We start from the raw sequence: 24,567 nt of genomic DNA on the forward strand, positions 1-24,567 counted from the left end.
AAAATATATTTGTCTCTTTCTGAATCATTGAGCTCTATAGGCTGCGTTCCAAAATTCACTGCCAGTACTGAAAATCTATAGTTTACGTGACGTACACTATAGATTTTCAGTACTGGCAGTGAATTTTGGAACACAGCCATAGTAGAGAAAGATGTTGGATCATTTTGTCGAGATCGCTGATTGGTTGATATTATTTGATCAAAAACGTTAACTTTAATTATATATATTTTATAATTATAATTATGTATTTTAGAAACGAAAAATTCATAAACATTTCAATTTCATTGTGTGAATTTATAAATAAACTCAAAATAGGAAGGTTTACTTCAATATACCATCGAGCCAACAATACCTCCGTTGGTAAGTATAGCAGTTCCATTATGCTTCACTATGCTTCCACTAGGGTTACATATCCGGTTTCGTCGTCTCTTTTTCACATCTGCAAATAATTATACGAACCTTGCTCTAATCAGCCTTTATTTATATATATATACGGAGTTACGATTGTATGCATGTGTAGAATCCTGTGCGCGGCTATTCTTCGACAGCTGATTCACTCGATTGTTTACCGGAAAAAAACATGAACGATTGTTTGCAATAACAGTTGGACGATACTTTGCTCATCGGTGAAAATTACGCTCGAGATTCTGTTCAAATATGGGATGCTGCTACAGTTTCTGTAAAGAGGACAACGGTCCCCAGGTAAAATCATGATCGAAAATGTCACGTTTGTTTCGATACCTCTCAGTTGTCTTATCACTGACATTGTATGCGTAGCTATTCGCTTAAATTATCGCACAATAACGCCTACTCGACGACGAGTAATTACGCGTAATATACATTATGCATGTATGGGTATTTTGAAATAATGATAAATAAGATAACAGCAGAAAAATGCGATAATAGTATAAAAATAAAAGATAAAAAAGCGTAATTTCTCCGGCATCCTCCGAGTATCTGTCACTGTATTTTTTATCACAGAGTGGAGAAGCGAACGAAAGAACGCATCTATTAGTAGATCCTGTCAGTAATAATACAAACATACCAAGAGTACATAGGTGAGTTTATTTCTCGTTGTATTTATCCCAGTATAGACAGTTACTTTGGATATTTGGTTCTAGAGACCTTGAACTTTTACATAAGATTGAATCATGCTTTTTATTTTTTTTTTCTTCCAGTGATGATTATGTTAATCAATACGCAAGCTCGGTGCCTAAGAAGACAGATGAACAGAGTGCATTAAATAGAATTTTACATGAAACCGCAGCGTGAGTGGATTTGATTTTACTACATCTGACTTTAACTTATATCATATTTTTATTTCTATTCTTAGTTTTGTTAATCAATTTTTCCTTTTAATTCTTTTTTTTTCTTTTTTTAATATTAATATTGCTATGTGTTTTGTTTTGTAGAATAAAATAAAGTTGAATTTTTTTTTATTTGAAGCTGTGATATATTTTATCATTATCTTTTTTCTTATAGCAATGTTATAGATGTGGGTGCATTAGACACACATAATTTAGAGCAGCACGAATACATGGATAGGTCTCGTGCATATTCAAGGAGAATAGAATCAGGTAGAATTAAACTTCCTGAAACTGCATCTTGCCTACTTAAAGATATACCTGCTCCGGAACGAATATTAGCAGCTGATCCACTTGCTGTAGAAGATCAAGAATTGGTGAGGAATTACTTTCAACTGCTTTTTTTATTATATTTATTATTACAACGGCATATTTAATACAACGAATTGAACATATAGATTACAGAGATGCTCATCAAGGCTGTGACAGCATTAAGCGACGTAAAGGTCGAACACAAGGAAGATTTGGTTGTTCCATTTCTGTCGTGATCGTTAAGTGTTTCCCCAGCTAATTTATAATCTCATCCCATTTGATTGGAATTTTGACATTATTATTCGGCATCGAAAGAACATATATTTATCTCAAATAAATCGACCTAAACTCGGATTAATTCTAGCTGTCGCTAAAACAAAGCATTGATTTTAATAGGTAAGATGTATTATAAAAAATGTTACATACTACTATTGTTTGATTAATAATGGCTTTACATTTATCGAATAGATACATGCTTTTCTCTTTTATTCTTAAGATTTAAAAGTAAGATGTGCATGAATTTTTCGCACATTTTGTCTATATGAAATTTTTATTGTAAAAAAATTTATTGTAATATTCTTTATCGATATGTATACATACACATATACAAACGTAAAAAAATGCTATTTTGTTATTGTTCAATAAATTTAATCGAGTCCTATTATAAGAATACACGACTGGCTTTATATAAATTACAACTATATGGATTACAATTGGCTATTTTAAGTACTTGCACGACGCAATTTATTTATCTATATAAATAGTAAAATTCTGATTCTATCCTTAAAGCATGTATAATGATTTTTGGATTAGTCTTTGTACATTTTCATCTTTCGAAAGTTTCAACCAACGGACGTTATACAAAATACAAAGTTCTCTTTGCTTCTATGATATTTTACAAAGGATAATCACATTGTATCGACTTTTTGTCTCTTATAATACAATATCAAAATTCTCAAACCGACTTAATGGACGCGCGAATTTCGAATTGCGCGCCCCGAGGGTGGGGGTTGAGACGCGTCCGTCGATTGGCCGATCGCGCAGAGACGCAGAGGGGCATCGACCGGTCTCGGCGTCGGCCTGCTATTCGAGTAGCAGTTCGTCAGGTTGCCACCAATACACAAGAGCCGCGGAACGTGCTATCGCCGACCATTGGTCCTCAATTCCTCGACCAATCATTGGGAAAGTGCCCACGAAAATATCCAATGTAAGTTCACAAATTATCAAACATCAGCCCGATACGCGGCCGCGCGCCCACGTCCGTGATTAACCCTGATTTCGCGGTCGCGTCCGCGTCCTTGGCCCGAGAGCCAGCTCCCGCGTTCCCGACGCCGAAAAAGTCGTCACCACGCACGGCCATGTTTGTCGAGGCGATAGCGTGTTCCTTTCCGCGCGCGGATGCTCACGTCGCATCCGATGGCGGTGGCGCGATCCGTCGTCTTCCCCTGATCGACACCTCATCAAGCGATCGAGCCACGTCGCGCCTCTCCGCGAGGGGAGGAGGGTACGGCTGGAAATGCATACGTCGCCGAGCGCACGTGTGGGACCCCCGCTGCTGTTGCGTTCTTCGCTTTCACGCGTCGCCGATGCTCGATACGGTCGGCTCGTTCGCTCGCGAGATACGGCCTCGATATCGGCCGTATCCCACGCGCGATCGCACGTGGACCCCGCGAAACGCGACGGTCGAGTCGGCGGCTCGCGCTGACTCTTCACCGTCGAGTTTCGCGGGTCCCACGAGTCGCGTTGAGCCTCAATTATTCCACGAGTTTCCTGCATTGTTAACGGAACGATTTCGATAACACGATTTCGATATGGCGATACGATATCACCGGTATGTGTATACATGCATATACATATCATGACAAAATCGTGTTGCATGTAGCGTAAAAAGATACAATTATGTATAGGATATGATTGTATCTTTTTGCTTAGCACTACATTTCACAGAAATAATGATTTATTTGTATTACTACAGTGAGAATTTACCATGGAGCAACTCAGCGAAGGACAAGCAGTTGTTGTTGGCGGTGCTGGGGGAACTGTACAAGTCGTTCAGATGGGCCAAGGTGGACAGACTATGATGCTTCCACAGGCTATACAAGTAGCAGCACCTAACGGACAGATTCAAGTAGTTCCCGTCTCTAGTCTGACTAATACGGGTCAGCAAATAGTTATTCAACAGCCACAGACACCACAGATTATTCAAACTCCCGATGGACAGACTTATATTTATCAACCAGTACAATTGGAAGGTCAAGTTCAACAACCACAACCTACAGGTATACGTAAATATATCTACTCTCTCCGTGTTGTGTTTTTATATAGACAATTCTTTTTTTAAACATATTTTTGACTTTCAGTAATAAATCTCAATGGCAATCTCATGCAAATTGCTGGTACAACGTCACAAGCTACAACTACTGCAGCTACCACTGCTCCAGTACAACCTTTGGGTAGTCCTACATCAACGATGTCACAAACCGGAAATGTTGTTATGGTAATTTCCACTGAAAAAGCTTTTTGTTTAATCTTTGTGTATATATTTGACAATAGTAATGATTATAGAGCAATGCTAACTATACATATAAATATCTGTATTCTGATTATTATATACATATTTTTCTTAATTAAAGAAATTAATGTTTTCACGTCGCAATAATTAATTAATGATATATAATTTGCGAAACTAGATGGTACAACCAAGCAATAATGGACAAACACAAACGTTTCAAAGAGTAGCATTGCCTCATGCAGAACTTCTTGAAGAAGAGCCACTGTATGTGAATGCGAAACAATACAGACGGATATTGAAGCGTCGTCAAGCGCGTGCTAAATTAGAAGCTGAAGGAAAGATACCTAAGGAAAGGCCGGTATGTATTCTCGAATTTTTCCAAAATATTTCTTTAATATGTAAATAAAATTTATACATATATGTTTGAATATTAGTTTTGTAAGGAAAAAATTTCCATTCAATGTATCTATATCATATTAGATTAGATATGATTTGTTATAAATTTGCACAATAATTGAATTGTAAAATTCTTAAATAAAGATGAAAATGACATAAAATTGAATTTTTCAGAAATATCTCCACGAATCTCGTCATCGACATGCGATGAACAGAATTCGTGGCGAAGGCGGCCGTTTCCATTCTGGTCAAGTGAAAAAGCGGAAGTAAGTGTTACTTTGTATTGTTTTCCTAATGTAAATTTTCTATTGTAAAAAAAAAAAATAAATAAAGAAGTTCAGTGTGATTCATTTTGGTAATTTTACGCATATAAGAGTGTAATGGTTCCAGTAGAGGAAATGTAAACTCCACGATTACTCAGCACATCACAACCTCAACCAGCACCGATAGCGTTCATACTGTAGCAATAGCAGCCGCAAATGTAGGTGTACAATATCATGACACAGACAATATGGCATCCACAATTGTACTTGAAGTAAGATAACGCTTACTATTTTAATCAGTAACGTTTGCGATTTCATAGCGATGCAAGTTACATTTGTCGTTTCTAATTATTTGTTGCAGAAACCAAATATTCCTCTGCAAGACATGATCTCTGATGACGACATTGTTACTTCAAACAATCATTTGATATAGATAATAAAATAAATTGGATCAAAAGAAAAATAAGCATAACAGGTTAGATTATGTGTCGATTATATTGGACATTACATTTGCATTTTGTAAATATTTTCATCTCTAGGTGCAATGTATAATACAAGTGTAATTTTTTCAAAAAGCCATGATTTTTACATAATTGTAGATATCATGAAATTGTATATAAAGTTCCATACAGATATATTTCTTCTTTTTTTCTGTTATTATATCAAATTTGGTTCATAATTAATGATTAAAAATTTTGCTAAACTTAAGTTAAGCTTAAGTTTAAAAAAAAAATAGATGATTAAAAATTTGATTAAATGCTTCTCAGTTAATTTTAAGTGTGCTAAATTACAAAACAATAATTATCTCTTGCGCAACATTTCTGTTAAAATTTTTAAATTGATTTTGAAAAAGTTCTATCTGCCTTTTTCTGTAAAATGTATACATTGTTTGTCCCGAGATATTTACATCCACATAAGTGTACACTACAATATATCTCTTGTACTATTTATATTTTTATAATAAGTATATAGTAGTTAAAAAGAAGCATTCGTGACAATTTAGTAAAAAACAACTTAGTAAAAGACAACTTAGCAAAAAATCACGCATATTATTTTACTAAAAATTGCAAATGCTTCAAATTATATATATATATATATATGTATATGTATATGTATATTATATATATGTATATTATATATATGTATATTTTATATATGTATATTATATATATATATATATATATATATATATATATATATATATATTCTTAATTCGAAAAAATATAAATTTTACAAATGTATATATGATCGCATGTGGACAGAGATCTTCTCTTTCAACCATAAAATATATTTTGTCAAGTTTAATAAGATTTAGATATAGTTAGCAATATTGTAAAGTTAAAGAGAGATTGAATCAAATTGTATATATTATGTGCTATATTGTGTATGTTCAGATTAGATTAAAGTACTAATTAAGTTAGGAATTTTTATTGAAAGATATAAGAAATATAAGTATAGTGCCGTGAGTTTAGATATAAGTCTCTATTGCAAATATACAATATTTAATTACATTTTCTTTGATTGCGTCTATATATCATTATTGATACTCCGTGAAAATCAGTAAACTTGTGCAACTGAAGCAATATGAAGAACCATTCGACAACTGATATATTCAGACACTACAATGGTAGGAAAAATATCGAAATTTCAGATGATGAAGATGATATACATCCAAACATCGACACCCTATCCTTATTCAGATGGCGTTATCAAGAACGAATTGAGAGAATGGAAGAACGTAAGAAAGAGTAGGAAGAACAAAGAAAGCAGAAACATTGCAGACATTAAAGGATATAAAAAAATTAGCTACATTAGAAAGTGAATAGAAAGATACAGCTGATTTAACTACGTTAAAAAAATTTTTTAATATCTTGAGGAGGAAAAAATTAAAGAGAGGAAATGAAAGAGAAAGAGAGATTGACTAAAACTGTGATAAATATAAAGCCTCCTAGGAAGCATGCTAGTTCATCCGAGGAAAAACGAATGAAGCAATTTGTTAAAGAGAATGAGAAAAAATTAAAAGAAATTAACATGCTGAAAAAATGTGATGACAGTAAGAAATTCCTACAAGACCATCCACATTTAGTTCGCGAGAATACAGCAAATTATTTAGTCGTCTGATGCATTAATTTAGAAATGGATTGAAATTATCTAAGCAATGTAAACTCAGGGCATTTAAGGACAGAATATGCAAGAGAGCAACGTAGAAAACGTAGCTGATGTGGTTCAAAAGGGTGAGGAGGAAAGGAAAAAAGGCTCGTCTAAGTCCTAGTGGACTTGATCCAATTGATGAAATGTTGCATCGATAGCAGTTTATAAGTTCCCAATGCAAAAGCCAAGGAAAAGAAGAAGCTACGTTAACTTTACTGTAAAATATATGATTCAATTTTTTTTTATTGTTTTTCACATTGTTTCTCTGTGTTTATCAATTATTATAGTCTTGAAAAATATATATCCAGCCATTAGAAATAATACATTATGTACATTATAAATGCGCAAATGATAATTCGGTCAAAAGAGGATCAAATAATCACTAATTAATTCTATTCAAAAAATTGACAAAGATTATAATATGTTTGCTGATAATTTCGATATTTTGAAATTTCATTTATGAAAAAATATTCAATGGACAAATCTATTATATAAAATAGCTGTCTACATTTATCGACAATTCGTAAAGTGGATTTATATGTAAATAATTGCATAAAAATAAAGTATAAATTCTGTAATATATCTGTATGTTATGACATGTATATTGATATAAGTGTGAAAAGTTTGTACAGTTGTAGTTGAAAGTAATTTAGTAAGTAAGTAGTTGTTTATTTGAAAGTTACAAGTAAAGTTATATATATATACATGCGAATATGAATTCTGTTTTCTAATTATACTATGATTTATAGTAATTATGATCTTGACACATCTTGCATATATACATACACACCTTACGTATAATATTTATGTTAATTATAAAACTATAATTTTTAAAAAAGTAGCTTAGAATATTTTCGACGGGAGACTTAAATTTTGTTTCAATATCAAGGAACACTCCGATTCAGTGATTTCAGGATCCGTTAATGATTTTTGCAACGCAATATATTCTTTCATATTTAAGGGACTTTCTAGCTTAATCCTTTCCCCTGTTATTCCGATTGTATTAGAATACTCGGAATTACCGGTTCTACAGAAAAAAGAGTAATATATTTCAGAATTTTAAATATATAATGAAATCTCGTGTCTCGAATTAATATAAACGGTTCTATGGGTGTTTTACGTACGTTACACGAAGAATTTCTCTTTCTTTGAGATTAGGATCCAAATTGTTGCGCGGTTTGACAATTTTTGGCGGTCTTATCAAGTCTCGCGATGCGAGTATCCATGGATTTCTATATGCTTGTCTTTGAATTGTCTCTGCTATAACCCAATCTTGCGGTAACGTTACGTCTATACGAGCATGATCTAATCATGATGCAATTATTCATTTTAATAACGTTGCAATATCGTATTTAAAGATCAAACGCGAAATTAAAAAACTAAGAAGTATAAATTTAATTTGTAATATTTTAAGTGGCCGAGACACAAAATTATAAATAAGTAATTAGTGTGATGATGAAATTATAATTAACGAATCTTTATACCAAAATCTCTCGAGTAATCCAATTGATACATAGTCTTTGTTGATTTTTTCTTCTCGCGTTCTATCACGTTTTCATTCGGTACGAGTTCTGGTAAGACGTTTCTTAGGTGGGGAAACTTGTCGCGTATCTATATTTTTGACAATGGACAATTACACGAAAATATACGCAGCTACATAATCTTTTATATATATATAATTTTTTTATACTCACTCTATTTAAAGTGTCTAATGGATCCTCGCTTCGTTCGTTTTCAGGCAATGATCGATTTTCCAGTCGTGTATTCAGATACTGCTTGTATGGACCGTTCAAGATGTTCAAAGGTGATCGATACTTGGGTAACGGTCTGTATCCAATTGGCCTTTCACCTTTCTCTCCCAGATAATCTTTCTTGTAGACCGTCGTAAAATCTCGCGAATCCTCTTCAATTTCCACGATCATTTCCAGCGAGTTAATTCGAACAACTTATTTTTCTCGGAGAATTTTAACAGACAAACATCACAATTTATTTGAAAATATTGACAACGCGGTATCCTTCATGACGCGATACATATATGTTTTTATTTATGACAGTCTCGGTTTTTTTTCTTTTTTTACGCGAGAAGGTGAAGAGGTCCGCATGAAAAAAAAATATAATCAAATAGATATTTTTTGCTTTACAATAAATTCCAAGATTCAAATCCTTTGTAATAAATATTAAGATACTTGTGTTTTTTCTCTGTCTTGAAGCTTCAAAAGTTAAAAATTATTTATCTCGAGTCGAAACTCGAAATATTATTAAACCGAAAGCAAAAGTATGTTTGAAACTCAAAAACTTTCAAAATCGATATTAGATTATATATTTAGATTAAAGATTGAAGTTTGACCAATTTAGAGAAGAAAGATTTGGAATTTTAATTAAATTCCAATCTCAATCTTCAATGTATAGTCTGATATTGATTTTAGATTAAACGCATACTTTGATAAACAGAAATGTTGCAAAATTTGTGATATATAAGTTTCTTCAAATGGCGTCTTAAACTATTGTATGTACAGTTAAAATTAAAAAGATTACTATTAAAGATACTATTATTTTTACAAGAGTTAAATTTATCATTTTTGCGGAAATATAGATTATGATTTCGAGTGTGTATTTATTATTTATTGTATTTATTATTGACTCTTAAATATGGAAATTAGACTTTAAAAGAATTTATTAGCAACGCTGTATCATGCATCAAACGATCGTATTAATACAGTAACGCCGTTATAATCATTATCAATTAATGATCCTTAATCTGTGATTGTTTTCTTTCGCCGAAAAGCCGACTGTGCTACTAATTGTAAGCACTAATCGTGATACATAAGGTTTAGACTCCGCCTACGTCACCCGTTTAACGAAGTCTCTCCAAGATCTCTGGTAACACATTATAGAAGGGATGTATAATACCGACTGACACATGGCACCCTCGCGTATCATAAACGCCAATTAGGACACGACATCGGATTTCCTAATTATAGGTACCCTCCTTGATATGCACCTTTTCATGTTTTTTGCCTGTTCTCGAGGATATCCTAGATCGTTATCGAAAAAAAATTTCTGAGATCTAGATCTCATTTATGATATTTCGTTTTTTTTCTTCATAGCCGGATATTATTCATAAATCAGTATTACGCTTGTTTCTTATATTCGATCTATCTCGCCCAAGAAAATGATGAGAAGCAATGAAATCATGATATCGTTATTATAGCAAAAATTAATGAAACGTTACTTGTATTTTATTACTTTTTTCGATTTTATAATTTTAATGAATACTAGACCTTTTCCTGGGTTTTCTATTTCCTACAATGGTATTAATAAATGTAATATATAATATTGAATTTTTTTATACAACATATATGAATAACATAGACGAAAAGAAAAATATTGTTTAATAATTTTCCGCTACGATAACGATATATTTTTTACGATAAAAATTCATGATTACCTTCGACCTTTTTTTAAATATTTATTTCTGAAATATAGAATTTTTTTTTAAATACAGAGATATTTTTACGACACATTTTATGTAAAATTCGAATGCTTATAATTAGAAAATTATCTTATACACATTCATACTGATTATAATCTTAGTATTATTCAACAGTCGCTAATAGAGTTAAATAAATCTCATTTTATATATAGAAAAAGTCGATAACTCGAAGTATAATAAATGCGCAAATTCCCAATGGAGGAGATCAAGCTACTTTTCGTCAGAAAATACAATGTGTATATAGGATCAGCCGACTTTATGGGATATCAACAAACATGAAATTTATGGTAACTTTGTAATGCGATTGCAAGACAAAAAAGAAAATCATGGATATTACACAAGATATAAATGTAATTTATATCCGATAATCCGAACGTGATGGAAGGACATCTCATACTCTTGTAAGTATGCCACATCGAAGGATCCTCTTTTTACGAAACACCTACAAACCGACACAATTTGTAACTTTCATCTCGATTATTTTCGATTTCTCTACGCCACCCACGGTGGGAAACCCTGCCTGTCGAAAGGCGTCATTCTATCCATCCGTTAAATTGTACATCTACCTTCGACTCGCTTTTTCGCGAAACTTTGTCTCCATTATAACAGTCGGGCTTTCATTAATGAGATTGCGACATGAAGTCTGACTTTAATTTTGCGAGAAACTCAACCTCGAGCGAAAAATCGAAAGAGACACATAATACGCGTAGGCGCAAAGTACAATTGAAAGCTAAATATAGCCCAATATATTTTTTCATTGTCTATTTACTCGTAAATGTAAATTAATTTAGGACATGTTAAAATACCTGTTATACATATATAGAGCAGAGGCGATTACTACAGCTCTTACGTACAATCAATTTACATCTAAGTCGAATTTTATATTTTATGTAATTTAATTTTTTCTATTTCTTCTTTACTTTGTATTAATGACGTAAGCGCTTATTGAAATTTATCTAACGTTATAAATAATATTAGGAATATTTATTCTTTACTAGAACAAGATGTTTGTCTTGATGCTCGATTAACTGTTGACTCCTAAGTCTGCGCTCTGGTGATAAACCGGAATTGCGTATTGCTTTTAAGTAAACGTCGGAAGTTCACAGTCACCGCAAAGGGTTTTATGGCTAAATGATCAAAGCCAGGTTCTGAATAATGGATATTGTCCGAAGCGGTCATTTCATTATATTTCCCGTGCGTTTAAACGACAAGCTTCTGTATAACTCTCGTGTGCTCCGAACTTTCCAAATGCAATTCAGAAACTTAGTATCAAAGGCGAATATTCAACAGCAAGTTTTTAAATTACATCGCTGTTGCGTATCTCTAGGAAAGAATATCCTGCTATTTATTCTTAGAAAAGATATAAGATAAAAGTGGAAATTTGAAATACTCCAAAGTTAGCTTTTCCAAAAGAAAATGTTCAAGAGAAGCCGCGTGTAATAATTTACATATTTTATACTTAAATTTCGTAATTGATTAAATTAAATATTTAATTTTTTACATAAATAAAAAAAAATTTATGATACATGTGTAATATTCTCTCGACGTATGTATGTAAACTTTTCCTATTTTAATATTATTTATGAATATTATATTGACACTTTATAATAATTTTCAAATTAATTTCTCCGCTTGCCTGTAATTTCTTCGCATCACTCATGCTTCAGCATATTATCCCGTAAATTCGCAACAACTGCTCGCAAATACAAATTCGAATGTCTGCGTAGTTCATTATGCTTTCAACCACCGTGCAACGCGATATCGCAGAGTTTTACTTGAAGCTTTCACGGAAGGATTGTCGCGCGCTGCAGCTCTCGAGCTTGCCTCAACCATTCACGTCTGTTACAGCTGCAACGACACGCACGGAACTGTGCGTGAATAAACTAAATTGTGCATTTTAGCCAAACAATGTCGAATATAACGAGACACTCACGATAACACACTTGCCGCTAACGAGAGATCATTATTTCCATTATTTTGCATTTAAAGACCGCAACGTGAAATTTCCAGCACGTGTATAAAAACAATTAAACTTAATACGCGCGTATGTATATAAGTTATTTTGGCTTATCCCCGCACGTTGATTAATTGAACGCAAATATTATTATAAAATTAATGTGTAATATAATATAACATATTATATAATTAATATATTATATAATATCAAAAGATATCGAGGCATATTATCATCGCTAAACAATATCGCACTGAAAAAAACTTTATTTAAAATAAATATATTTTATATATTTTAACAGAATTTTAATCTTCTAGAATTATGCATATAATGATATTTAAAAAGATTACGGAAAATGTTAAAGGAATTCATTGCTCGTAACGAAATCCATCAAAGTTTATTCTCTATTATAGGATTCGTGATAATACGATTTGATTTTAAATTAATGTAGAAATGGAACATGTTAAAAATACGAAAAATGTAATTTTGAATTTCAAGATGATTCCTATGGGATATATCTCTTTAAATGTACAAGTTTTCTTTGCGCTCCCTATAAATCTCGATCTCAAGTGGACATATTTAATTCGGATTGTGTGCATAACAATGCTGACTGATTTGCGCAATCATCTCCGTCGAAGTCTCAAGCAAACGAGAACGGTTAAAGTGTATAGTAAACAAATTTTATTAATTCCGCATATTCAGCAACGAATTGAATTAACAAATTACAACGATTTGCGAGATTGTGACTCAAAATACTGAGCAAATTAAATTAATATCCTTTTTGTCGGGAAGACGAAAACGTATATTGATCCATCTTTGATTTTTTATCACTAAAAGGATCAAAATCTCAATGTAAGTATTTTATGTAAGTATTTTATAATCAGTTTTTCTACAAACTTTAAATTCAGAAATTCAGAAATTATTAGAAATTCAAATTGTAAGAAAAGAGTTCATGTTTTATATCATTTGAAAATATATCATATGTAACTTTCTTTTAAGAAGAGAAACTATTCTTCTGTACTATTAGCTGTATACCAATTCTCGATTCATTAACATTAGTAAAAGTTTACGCTGTATTTTTAATTTCGATAAAAGTCACTTTAGAGAAACTAAGAGAAATATAAAACAGAGTAGAACTTTGGAAGTAGAATACAATTTCCTACAAACATAGAATTGAATCTGATTCATGTAATTAACATTTATATCATTGATACATAATACATAACATCGATATAACACAACTTATTGAGCTATCTAATTGAGCATCAAATATAATGAATGTCTCGCGCTGCTTCTCCCTTTTATGATATGTAATTGCGTCTCAATTTTTTGGGACATCTTTATACGCAAAATTTGTGTATCTCGCTTTGAAACTGCCATATGTTTGGACTCTTTGTAAAGAGTCTCAGATAATCAGATAGTTTCAAAGATAGTTTTCGAGGTCGGAACAGAGACAAAAAAGCGCAAATAGATAAAGAGGGAGAGAGAGAGCCTAAGTACTAGTTGCTTCGCAACCAGTTGCTCCTCTTCAGGAATATGAGTCTGTCGAGAGTTGCGTGGTGGTGAACGATAGCCGAAAACGATTTCATCCCCCGATTCGAGGGGATGCTCCTGCACTGCACGATCAGACGTCGCATACTAGAGCACGCGTGGTGGAGAACTTGGCGCGCGTCTGCTCGAGCTCCACTTCTCGTGGGGGCGCATCGCCACGCCTCCCTCTGTGTCTATATAAGCATCACAATCGTGGTGGAACCCTCACTCGCACCCCAGTACCCGGTGCCGATCAGCCGAGGGTGAGATTCCTATCCGAAACGGAGAAGACGACCGGGAACGTCGGGACTTTGTCTTACATCTCTTTCCCTTTTTCACGGATTTTCGTGAGCGCGAACCGTGACCCGAGCGACCGCAGCGCGAAGCAATGAGATCCTGGTTATTGTGGTTGTCCCTTCTGTTGGTCGTCCTGGCCGACAGAGGCTTCGCCAGTCCTTACTTCGACGACGGTGGTGAGTTATGATTCTCTCTTAATCGCGCGTTGATCCCGCGTGAACAAAACGCTCCGAAGACAGCGTAGAAATTCAGGAAACTGAAATCTGGAGAATGCACCGACAAATGTCGCAAAAATTTAAAACATTTCTTTCAAATATTTTTACAACTGTTTTTTAGAGGTTTGCGTTGTCTAGATACGCTCGAATTATAATTTCTACGTGAATTATACAGATAAGAAATTATGGATAATATGGTGCATAATGTATTTTATGTACGTTGCATATTATATAACTAGAATAAGTACTTAAAAGGAGCTTATAGAGGGCGAGAGATTTAGTACAGCTAAAAAAGGAAGATAATTTCTCATGGAAAAATAAATTAGAAATGTCGAAAATAAGGTTTTTTTCATGCAAAATTTTATTAATATTTTATTAATAATTTATTAATAATTTAATTAAATTTTATTAATATTTATTTCGAGGAAATTGATATCGAAAAAAGTGGAATATTGATCATATATATCCTTGTAATTTGATTTCTAATTAATTTAATATATCATATATTATCGCGAAATTATCTCAGTAATGACTATTTTTTGAGATATAATTCTTTCCCTATTGAATAAATAAATTTATATATCTTTTCCTATTGAATAAATAAATTTGTGTACCTTTCTCAACCATTTAAATTATTTTATTAAATAAAATATTATACTTTTACATTTATATATTAGTAGTCATTTAACGATATATGATTTTTAATTTATTTTTCCATGGAAAATTATCTCCTTTTCAGTTACACTACTTATCCCTTTATACAATTGTAATTTATAAATCTCTTTTTTTTAAATAGTAGTTAACAAGTTCCCGATAAAAAATTGCGCGGTTATTTATTTGCATTTCCATATTCACTGTAAAGAATGTAAAAAAATAGTAAAAATATATTATTACAGCGTAAAATGAAAATGTTGAAAATTGGCTGGTTTAATTTTTTATTTACCAACTTTGATGTAACTAACTGGTGGAAAAAAATTTTTGAATTTTATCTTTATATAAATATTTTTGTATTTACTTTTGGATTTTTTACTCCCACGTTAAGTGTGGACAACCAACATGTTTTCTTTGATGTGAAATATATTTTTAAGAGAAACTTTTTTTATTATTTGTAAATATTGTTAGCATCGTCTATATTGTACAAAAAATAATAAAAATAATGTCTTATATAGCTTGGAAGTAAACAAATACACTGAGACTAAACAAATTTTTACAGTGCGTTTTATTTTTTTTAGATGAAAATAATTCTTTTGAAACAATTTATTTTATGTGTGTGTGTTTATATAACTCTTTTAAATAAATATACTGAAAACACATGAAAAGTAATCAAGTTAAAATTTTCTTTACAATTGTTCGAATATGGAGCTTTTGTCTTAATTATATTTATTTTCGATTACATATTGTTTATAAAGACTTTTACGAAACTTTTTCATAAACATCTCTCTACAATGCAAATTATCCTTAAATTAAAGTTTCTTGACATTGGAGTATAACGTGAAGGAATCCCTTATTCGAGTGAAGTTTTCTAATTAAAATGCGTCATTTTATAGAAAAGTTTCATCGAAACAAATATATTCCTTCTGTTAGTGCCGAGATTGCTTTAAAATCTCATTCAATACGTCTTGATAGGAGTGATCTTGTTTGTCTCTCCTTCGGAATTAATTCTTCCCTAAATTACATCGATGAAAGAGTGTTACCGATAAGTTCTTGGAGAATATACAAGTTTCTTAGAAATTGCGCCCGCATTGAAAACTTCTTGGTATTCTAATTTATTTAACATTTCGGAATTAATCAACTAGACACTTTGCGAATTATTAAAACTTGCAAACTTTAATATTTAGCACGTTCGCGTTACAATATCCCAAGATTCGTTTAACCTTGTTACTTGTTCCTTTTTTCACAATCTAAAAATCTAATCCGCTAAAAGTATAATCCGCTAAAAGTTTTATCAGAGTATAATTTATAAATGATGATTAACGTTATGAATTGAGTAACGCGAATGTGGCCAAGCGCGGCTAGAAACGCTAATACGACCAACGAAAATTTGTTAAACTTATTAAAAGTCACGTAAAAATATTTCATCAAAAACTAGATAGTAAACGCGACTTTTTTTAATAGAAAAACTCCGCACAGAACAGACGGATCAATTTAACAGGATCATATATAGTTCAAGTGACGCAAGTCTATGCATGATCGGACGAATCGAATCGGAAACGGAAACGCGTTAAAACCATCATGTTTAGCTTCAACTTAAAAGCATCAATCTACAATATGCAATCTGCAATATTTCTTTTAGTTGTGATTATCGTCTGCATTTTACGTAATACGGAAATTAAAGACAAAGTGAATAAATTTAATTTTGATATTTAATATCAAGATTATCTTGCTTAAAGAATTTATTTTATAAAATGAAATGAGAGAAAACGACAAGAAGAGAAATTAATGAATGCGAGTATAGATATATAAATTTGTAATAACTATCTTAATATAAACTTTTAGATGACTATTAACTCAGTTTAATGTTTAAAGAGCAAAGTAAGCTGACAAAGTAGATATATAAACTTATCTGTTTTTATTGAAATAGTTCTCGTGAATTTACACTTACATTCAAACTTTGCTTGCATCTTCTCTTGATCTTTTACTGATTTATAATATTAATAATTTTCACTTTTTCTATTAGAAATTGAAATATCTTTATATTAGGCAAAACTTTTTAATTTTTTAATACGACTGAGGAAAAATTTGTCGATTATATTTTTCTTTGCTTTATCGTTCACTTTAATTGTTACATTTCGCGTAAATATTATATATCTGAAAAAGATAAGTATTGGATATTTATGTATATCGGAGAATTTAAATAGCACAATTTGATTACGTCAATGAATAAATATTTACTTTATTTATGAAATACGCTATTCTTATCACTCTATCTTTAATCAGCAAAATGAATCATTTACATTGTGGAAAATCATGATGATTGAGTAAGAACTGTCAGTGTTAATGAAACCGTAATCTGTTTACGGCAGGACATCAGTCTCAGTGATTTAATTACAACCAGTTTGATTGCTTTTCGGGGCTTCCCGTCTGAAGATGCGGCAATTGTTTATCGATTTCTCGATATCTCGTAACCGGAAAATTTCTCCGTTTCTTCATTTGTTACATCAATTTTTGTATTAGATATTTCCGGATAATTTGTATTAGATGTACTTTAATATTTCCTATTGTTAATTCGGCAATAATATACTAATTGTAAGATCAAACATTATGATAGTATTTCAAGTGTCTCTAGAGTTTTGTGTATTTTATGTACTGAAGTTAACAAGTCACGAGTTCCCCGAGAAATGACGTAACAATTGGATTACCCTGTATCACAACGCAAATATAAGTTATGTGCTTTTCCTGCCGGACGATAAAGATACGATCTTTCTTTGCGAACGATAAAATGGAATTTATTCTACTGTCGTTTCGTCACATTTTATTATCTTGCAAACCCACAAAGTAATATATGACTTTGGATAGTAACAATAGTAATGCCAAGAAATACGAGCAAAATGTGTTCTAGTAGAAAGACATGTTTGTAGAAAACGACAGCAAGAATCTTTGTAAAATTCGTGACAAATTTTTATAATGAGTTTTTGTATATTAACTTTAATCCTGCATAATTTAATATGAGTGACGATGACGGTATTTTTTTCATAACTCAAAATTCTATAAACTTAGACATTTTTTCATTCTTAAAGCATGATTCTCTATCTCTCTCTAAAATGGTAAAAGAAATATATATTACAAATATAAACTTTAAAAAAATGCAATTTTTTAATAAAAAAAGATCAATATTACACTATTTACAAAATCAGTCACTGTTGCGAAAACAGTATTCGTGTATTTACGTGACGTTCTCCCTTGTTAAAAGTTGTTAAAAAGATGACCTTTTGTCGACTACAAGCGCGAATAATGTGAGTGATTTTTTGTCATAGTACACGGTAGAAATATTGAAATATTAGCGACATCCCTGGAGTGTTTGCGTAAAAGAAATGTAAAGCAACGGAGAGAAATGGAAAGCACCGAAAAAGAAACGAGAAAAAGTGGTCCTTGGATTAATATCTTAATCCTGCAGCAATGGGAGCGTCGATGAAGGAGAAAGACTCTTTAAAAAAAAGTAGGGAAAAGAGAGAAAGAGAGAGAAAGAGAGAAATAAAATGGAAAAAGGACGATAACGGATCGTCGCATGATTCAATAAAGCCACTCTCATCAAGATTATCTTACCACAATTAATAAGCTCACAGCCGATCGCTTATCATTTTTTTATACATTTCCGATCTTTCATCTTTCTTCTATTGTCACGTGACGACCGTACGATCCGATAATACGGTCATAATTTAATCGTTTCGCTACATTTCCACTCTGCTAAACCACGAGTAAAATTTCATAAAATATCCAAAGGCGAAAAATATCTGAGGCATTTGCACAGTATGAAATATAGCAAGAATTGCAAGAATTTAATAAAAAGAAGGCTAATATCGCACAAGCCAAGCTGAAATTCATAAATTGAGAATAATATATAGAAATATATAATATGTATAAAATTATATTTTTTTTGGCGAAAATAATTTTTTATATAATTTAGGTTTACGTATTTTAACTTGCTTTCATTTTTTCATTTCTTTTTTTAATCTTATTATTTATCACTTACGTAAATTTTCAATTTTCTTTGGAGGAATAAAAAACGACGAGTTTGTAATGAATAAGTAATTTGATATTATATCAATTTCCTCTCAAACCGAGGGGTGAAGAAAAAAGGAAACATAAAATCTCTTAAAAGGATTATATTTTATTTTATTTGCCACATTTTCTTTCACCTCTTGACAAAAAGGATCCTTTCGTAGAAATTCCAGACATAATAAGATTTATCAATAATCTTATAAACATATTCTTTCAGGCGGGATTACACCATGAAACAAAGTCGCACAGCAATAAAAGTAGAATGTTGAAAAATATTAAATATGATTCTTTTGATTATCATGCGTCTTACAATTGTCTTTTATAACAAAAATATTTTCAGCCTTTGTGAATTTTAGAAAATATAAAAGACAATTTAATTTCAGAAAATGTAAAGAGTACACATGAGAGAGTACAAAATGTATTTTTTTTGCAACTAAATAACTCTCAATATTTTAGAAAAATAAATATGTTTACTAAAGTAAAATATTTTCCAAGATAAATTTATATAGCGAAGATATTCTTTGTTGAATCTGCGAGATATACATGGTTGTTTGATATTTTCCACTCGTTTCGGTTCGTAAAGCGATTCGTTTGCAGTTTTCATAATATTCTAGATACTGACTATTTCCGATAAGGCAAGTTTATTTTTGTTAAAAGGTGAAGGCAAAATTGCTCCAACAATCACGTATCTAGTCAAAGAAACGTAAGCGAGATCGAGTATGCGACATCTTCATTGTTGACATTGTTATAGAATGCATATTCTAGGATGTTCTTCCATTTTTATCCTATTTCCGTAACGAAGATGTGCCCTTTAAGCCCAGATTTGTAAGCTTATTCGTATTCTTTGTATCTACGCTTGCGTGAAATTGACGGTACGCGATGTGAATTTTATTTTGCATCCATAAAAAGAATTTTTGACATACTTTTATTATTCGATAATTTGTGAAAATTCATGTTCATGGCGTATACATATATTCCAAGTAAAAAAATATTTTCTTTCGTTTTTAATTAATCGACACGACCGATCAGAAATATATATAATAAAATATATATGCAGATCGTATTATAAAAAGGATCGTTTGCTTTACTTTTGCAGAAGACGTAGGCGATTTCCAAGGTGGCGACTCCTCGGATTATACAGACAATGCTTTGGAGAATCTGATGCGAGCGGCACAAAAGTGAGTAAATTATCTTACTTGTCAATCTCGGTTTCATCTCTTCCTCTTCACAATCCTCTTCATTGAGATTTTTCTCGTAGCCCTATCCCGTTTCTCATAGTTTTTCTCTCCAGTTGACTGTTGCGGAAATTGCATGCTTTCTACGGATGTTAAACTTCTTTTCTCGTAAAATCTCGTCAAGTAATTTATCACTGATAGAGAGAAAGAATCCATCTTTACGCGTATATGTAAAAAATAGAGTGCATGTATGAATAGCTTACGATATTCTAAATTTGGACGAGATAATTCTGTCAAGAATTATAAAGGGATGCGCAAAAGAAAAAATACGGAAACTCGAGAAAGGGGTTTTCCTATTCGTGCGGTCCCTAGAGAAATCTTTTCGGCATTCGCGTAATAGATGTTACGCACGCGCATGTGCACATGTGCGTATGTATGCGTAAAAATACGTGCAACGTGCCGCGAGAACTGACATTACGATTTCCCGGTCCCCCCTTCTTTCCCGATGTCTCGATGTCTCGATGTCTCGATGTCTCGAAAAGGCATTCTCTCGATTCCCCTAATCTCGAGTAGACGTACCTCGTTGATATACTTGTTTAGGCGGGCTTGCATAAGACGCGGGGGCAACTGCGATCACCGGCCGAAGGACTGCTGCTACAGCTCCAGCTGCCGCTGCAATCTCTGGGGCTCCAATTGCCAGTGTCAACGGATGGGTCTCTTCCAGAAGTGGGGCTAAGCTACCTCCTTTTCTCTCTTCCTCCCCCCCCCTCCCCACTGCCCCCCTTTTCCCCTCCCGCCATTCTGAGTCTTCCTACGCGCGTTCCGCGTTTCCCGTTTCCTTTTTCTCCCTTTTCTTTTCTTTCTTCTCTTTTTATTACGCGGGAGATTATCCCGACAACAATATCCTCCTCCTCGAGCACACTCGGACGTTCCTTCCGTACAATTTAACCTCCCACCCGATATATATATATATCCTATGGGAATAATTCTCCAACGTCTTCAACATTGCTTGTCAATTTATATTCTCGATTAAAATGAAGGCCTCGATGATACGCTTGATACCGTTTTTGTTCATGTCCTTTGGATCCTTTTTCGTCGCGATAATACGATTAATTTGGAACACGGTACTCTCGAAAAACCTCTGCATGTTTTTCCACGATATCTCAAGTCTCCCTCAAGTCTACCTCTCTCGCGATATTCGATATCTGAGAACTGCGCTAATCATTTAATTATCCTTAACGATTTTCTCCTTCTAGATCGTAACTAATCCAATTATAATATCGATAATATAATTAATTGATAGCCAATTATAATGCAATCGATCCTTATCGAAGATCGCGATTCTCGTGAGAATTATTATATTAAATAACGTTTTACTCTGATCGTTATATTTCTTTTTATCGTATTCACTATTTATTTCATTAAAAATACTCTTTCCTAAATCCCTGCTTGGATTTTTCATCGTTTCATCAACGAAAGACATCGTCAAATCGGAGCAAAAAATAACGAACATCAAAGGATTAAACATTAAACGTTCTTTCGGATCCGATCGGATTTTCCGAATGCGACGCATAAAGAATACAGTCATGAAAATGTATCTATAATTTCAATCGCTATCGTTTCCTGCTGCTAGCAAAATAAGAAATAATTAATAAGTCGAAATATAATTAATTTCACGAATATTTATTCAATTTTGGATAAGTTTAGAAAATATTATATGTATAAATATATGTATAAAATTGCGTTTACTTTGTAACGACGATAATATTTCTTCTTTAAAAGATTTTTAATTGAAAAGGAAAGTTTTTGTCACATATGCTTCCCTACAAATTAAATTTAAAAAATTTAATTTTTAATTTAACTATAAATAAATCACTGGAAAAAATACGTTCAAACTAACATATATTTATGTTTTAATATATTTATGTAAAATTGTCAAACGTAATTAGGCTCGATTCCGCTGCTCCTTTTCGACGATACTTTCGGACCTTCAAGAGTTTATCTACAGAGAATCTATATAATTCGACTCTCCCGTTATGAATAATAAAATCTATGAAAAATCTACGAAAAATCTCGACATTAGATAGAAGTGTAATTCTTCATGGCGAATCAAACAAGATTCTCTCATATCTACGGAACTTTGCAATCTTTCTGGATGGGATGAAAAATTCGGGAAAAACGTTAGCAAAGAGAATTATAAATTACGAGAAATTACTGCCCTCTGATTGGAGATATCTCTCCGGCCACTTTCGCCAATCAGATCGTCGGTGTTCCTTAACCGTTATTCCATCAAGAATGATTGCGAATAATCGATAGGATAATTAAGATTCAGTGTAACGGGAGAGGGATTTCTTCCGGTCAAGTGCGGAAATCGAGACGATCAAAAGGACGTGAAATCATTGTATAGTCGTCTCGGCAGAGAGATAATTAGTATGTATATGTGTCTAAAATGACGGCGATTTATTTAAAAGCATATTTTGACATGTAGATACACAGACGACATGCAATTTACATTTTCTCTGTACCATCTCTTGAACTTTAAACACATTATCTACTTATATATGTATATGCATACGAATTATAAAGTATAAATACTACAATAATAAATGTTATGCATTGTATCTGAAGGTGGATGTACACGTATACCGATATATATATATATATATACATATATATATTTCATGGAAATATAATATATATTATGTATGTATAATGAGTATTCTCTCTTGTTTTATGCGATCCAATACCAATAATGATTTAATTTCCCATTTATTTTCATTTCAAACCTTCTCAGAATAAGTACAACTCATTCCAACCTGGTAAGTAGACAAATTAGCATCTTATTAATATCCCGATTTAATTACAAGAGCAAAGCAATCAACGCGTTAAAAAGTATTTAACACGGCCTCGAAGTAAACAAATGTGTAAAAGGAAAAGGAACATATAAAAAAATATAACTGGAAGGCGCTTTTTTTTCACCTGTTAAACCAACTGGAAGTCTTCTAAGTCACGATGATCTTTTCTTTACTAGGTCGTTGAGGTAACGTCATGCTAGACCTGCAGGTCAAGTAACTGGATCGTGACGTATGATTTAGCTCACATGATTTTCTTACAGTGAAGGATTACCCGGCAAATTACATGCATGTAACATGTTCCTACCGCAATTTAAATTTAATTGGAGAATAATAAGCCTTGGTATGAAATCATTTGCGATTAGTTACAAATCCAACGTTAATAACTGATATCTTACTTCATTATTCTTATTTGTCATTAATTTTTTAAAAATATATATTAGTTCTCTGAGCGCGTTTATCAGATTTTCTTGCATATTTTTAATTGTGTTTAAATGTTAGAGAAATTCTAAATTAGATTAAAAGTAATTCTGTACAAATGAAGAACAAGGATTCCATATGTTCTCTGAAGTTAATTGCGTTCGTAAGATATATTAATAGCTTACAAAGACACAGAATTATTGATACAGCATTGAAATAAATGACATTATTTCCTACTTTAGCCTCTAACATCTATAGTTCCATAGAGAATAATGCGCGCGATGCCTAGAGTTACATCGTGGGTGTACAATGGAAATTTCCTACTTTCCTCAGTTTCAATAAAAATGCAAATTAATGGGTAGTGTAATAGCTTTATGATTTTTAATATCGATCTTATTTGGAAAAATTGTAATAGATATGATAATATCCGTTCTTACGTAATGGAATTTAACTTTTATTTTTATATTTATTTCACGTCGTATTTTTTTACATGCATAAGCAATTTTCACATTAACGAACAAAAATCAAAATTTTTATATAATTTAATGTTACAAAAATGAATACAATTAAAAATAATTTAATTTTAGAAAAATAAAATAGAAAGTAAAATATTTTCTTTTAAACTTGAATCCTACTTTTGCAAAATCTCACAAATTAATTGATTTGGTATCTCTTACTATCCATTTCGTTTCGCATGTTGCATTTGATCTTCGAATACATCCGATATTGCTGGAAAAACAGAAAAACCGACTGACAGGAATGATGAACGACAGTCGATAGGTCTTGCTAATCGTACACACATCTGTAAAGCCACGTCGATCTCGATCCCGATTTCTTGTGCGGGAAGGAAAGGAGAAAAGGTTAAACGAGTTAACCCTCGCGGAACCTCGATGACCCATGTCCTCGGTCCGAGTCGACTCTGTGTCGTAAATAATCTTTCCGTTTAATGCAACGGGTGTTCTGGACACGTACAC

General features: G+C 32.3%; 4 protein-coding genes, 1 long non-coding RNA gene and 1 pseudogene across 9 annotated transcripts; 5 read left to right on the forward strand and 1 right to left on the reverse strand.

Annotated features, from left to right (window-relative positions):
* The first annotated feature begins 483 nt into the window (after positions 1-483).
* Positions 484-2,288, forward strand: Lamtor1 (Late endosomal/lysosomal adaptor, MAPK and MTOR activator 1). Its single transcript, XM_083092998.1, has 5 exons — positions 484-702; positions 982-1,058; positions 1,179-1,268; positions 1,483-1,681; positions 1,763-2,288. Exons 1-5 carry the CDS (start codon positions 658-660, stop codon positions 1,850-1,852), a joined length of 501 nt encoding a protein of 166 aa, XP_082949124.1. The 5' UTR covers positions 484-657; the 3' UTR covers positions 1,853-2,288.
* Positions 2,289-2,671: 383 nt separating this feature from the next.
* On the forward strand, positions 2,672-9,382 carry Nf-ya (nuclear factor Y-box A). Of its 4 annotated transcripts, XM_083092993.1 has the most exons (8): positions 2,839-3,447; positions 3,592-3,895; positions 3,977-4,113; positions 4,307-4,486; positions 4,699-4,790; positions 4,915-5,059; positions 5,149-5,262; positions 8,677-9,382. In XM_083092993.1, exons 2-7 carry the CDS (start codon positions 3,604-3,606, stop codon positions 5,218-5,220), a joined length of 918 nt encoding a protein of 305 aa, XP_082949119.1. In that variant the 5' UTR covers positions 2,839-3,447; positions 3,592-3,603; the 3' UTR covers positions 5,221-5,262; positions 8,677-9,382. The 4 variants fall into 4 exon arrangements, with proteins under 4 accessions (XP_082949118.1, XP_082949119.1, XP_082949117.1 ...); XM_083092992.1 differs by lacking the exons at positions 2,839-3,447; positions 8,677-9,382 and adding an exon at positions 2,672-2,823 and having other exon boundaries at positions 5,149-5,424; XM_083092991.1 differs by lacking the exon at positions 8,677-9,382 and having other exon boundaries at positions 5,149-5,424.
* Positions 6,024-7,642, forward strand: LOC145967908 (hsp90 co-chaperone Cdc37 pseudogene; annotated as a pseudogene).
* LOC145967906 (uncharacterized) lies at positions 7,521-8,979 on the reverse strand. Its single transcript, XM_083092995.1, has 4 exons — positions 8,633-8,979; positions 8,423-8,549; positions 8,063-8,243; positions 7,521-7,965 (listed from the first exon to the last, which is right to left on the reverse strand). Exons 1-4 carry the CDS (start codon positions 8,858-8,860, stop codon positions 7,782-7,784), a joined length of 720 nt encoding a protein of 239 aa, XP_082949121.1. The 5' UTR covers positions 8,861-8,979; the 3' UTR covers positions 7,521-7,781.
* Positions 9,383-9,473: 91 nt separating the features above from the next.
* LOC145967917 (uncharacterized) lies at positions 9,474-11,884 on the forward strand. The gene is made up of 3 exons (XR_014437607.1): positions 9,474-9,919; positions 10,584-10,832; positions 11,430-11,884. It is a non-coding gene; the product is annotated as an uncharacterized LOC145967917 (long non-coding RNA).
* Positions 11,885-14,131: 2,247 nt separating this feature from the next.
* On the forward strand, positions 14,132-23,034 carry LOC145967912 (xibalbin-1). Of its 2 annotated transcripts, none has more exons than XM_083093001.1 (3): positions 14,132-14,388; positions 20,243-20,324; positions 20,895-23,034. In XM_083093001.1, exons 1-3 carry the CDS (start codon positions 14,304-14,306, stop codon positions 21,055-21,057), a joined length of 330 nt encoding a protein of 109 aa, XP_082949127.1. In that variant the 5' UTR covers positions 14,132-14,303; the 3' UTR covers positions 21,058-23,034. The 2 variants fall into 2 exon arrangements, with proteins under 2 accessions (XP_082949127.1, XP_082949128.1); XM_083093002.1 differs by having other exon boundaries at positions 14,133-14,388; positions 20,922-23,034.
* Positions 23,035-24,567: the final 1,533 nt, after the last annotated feature.

Source organism: Camponotus vicinus, unplaced genomic scaffold (assembly GCF_025532165.1).
Source record: "Camponotus vicinus isolate PSW18456_S1 unplaced genomic scaffold, iyCamVici1.0 SCAF_3, whole genome shotgun sequence".
NCBI lineage: Eukaryota > Metazoa > Arthropoda > Insecta > Hymenoptera > Formicidae > Camponotus > Camponotus vicinus.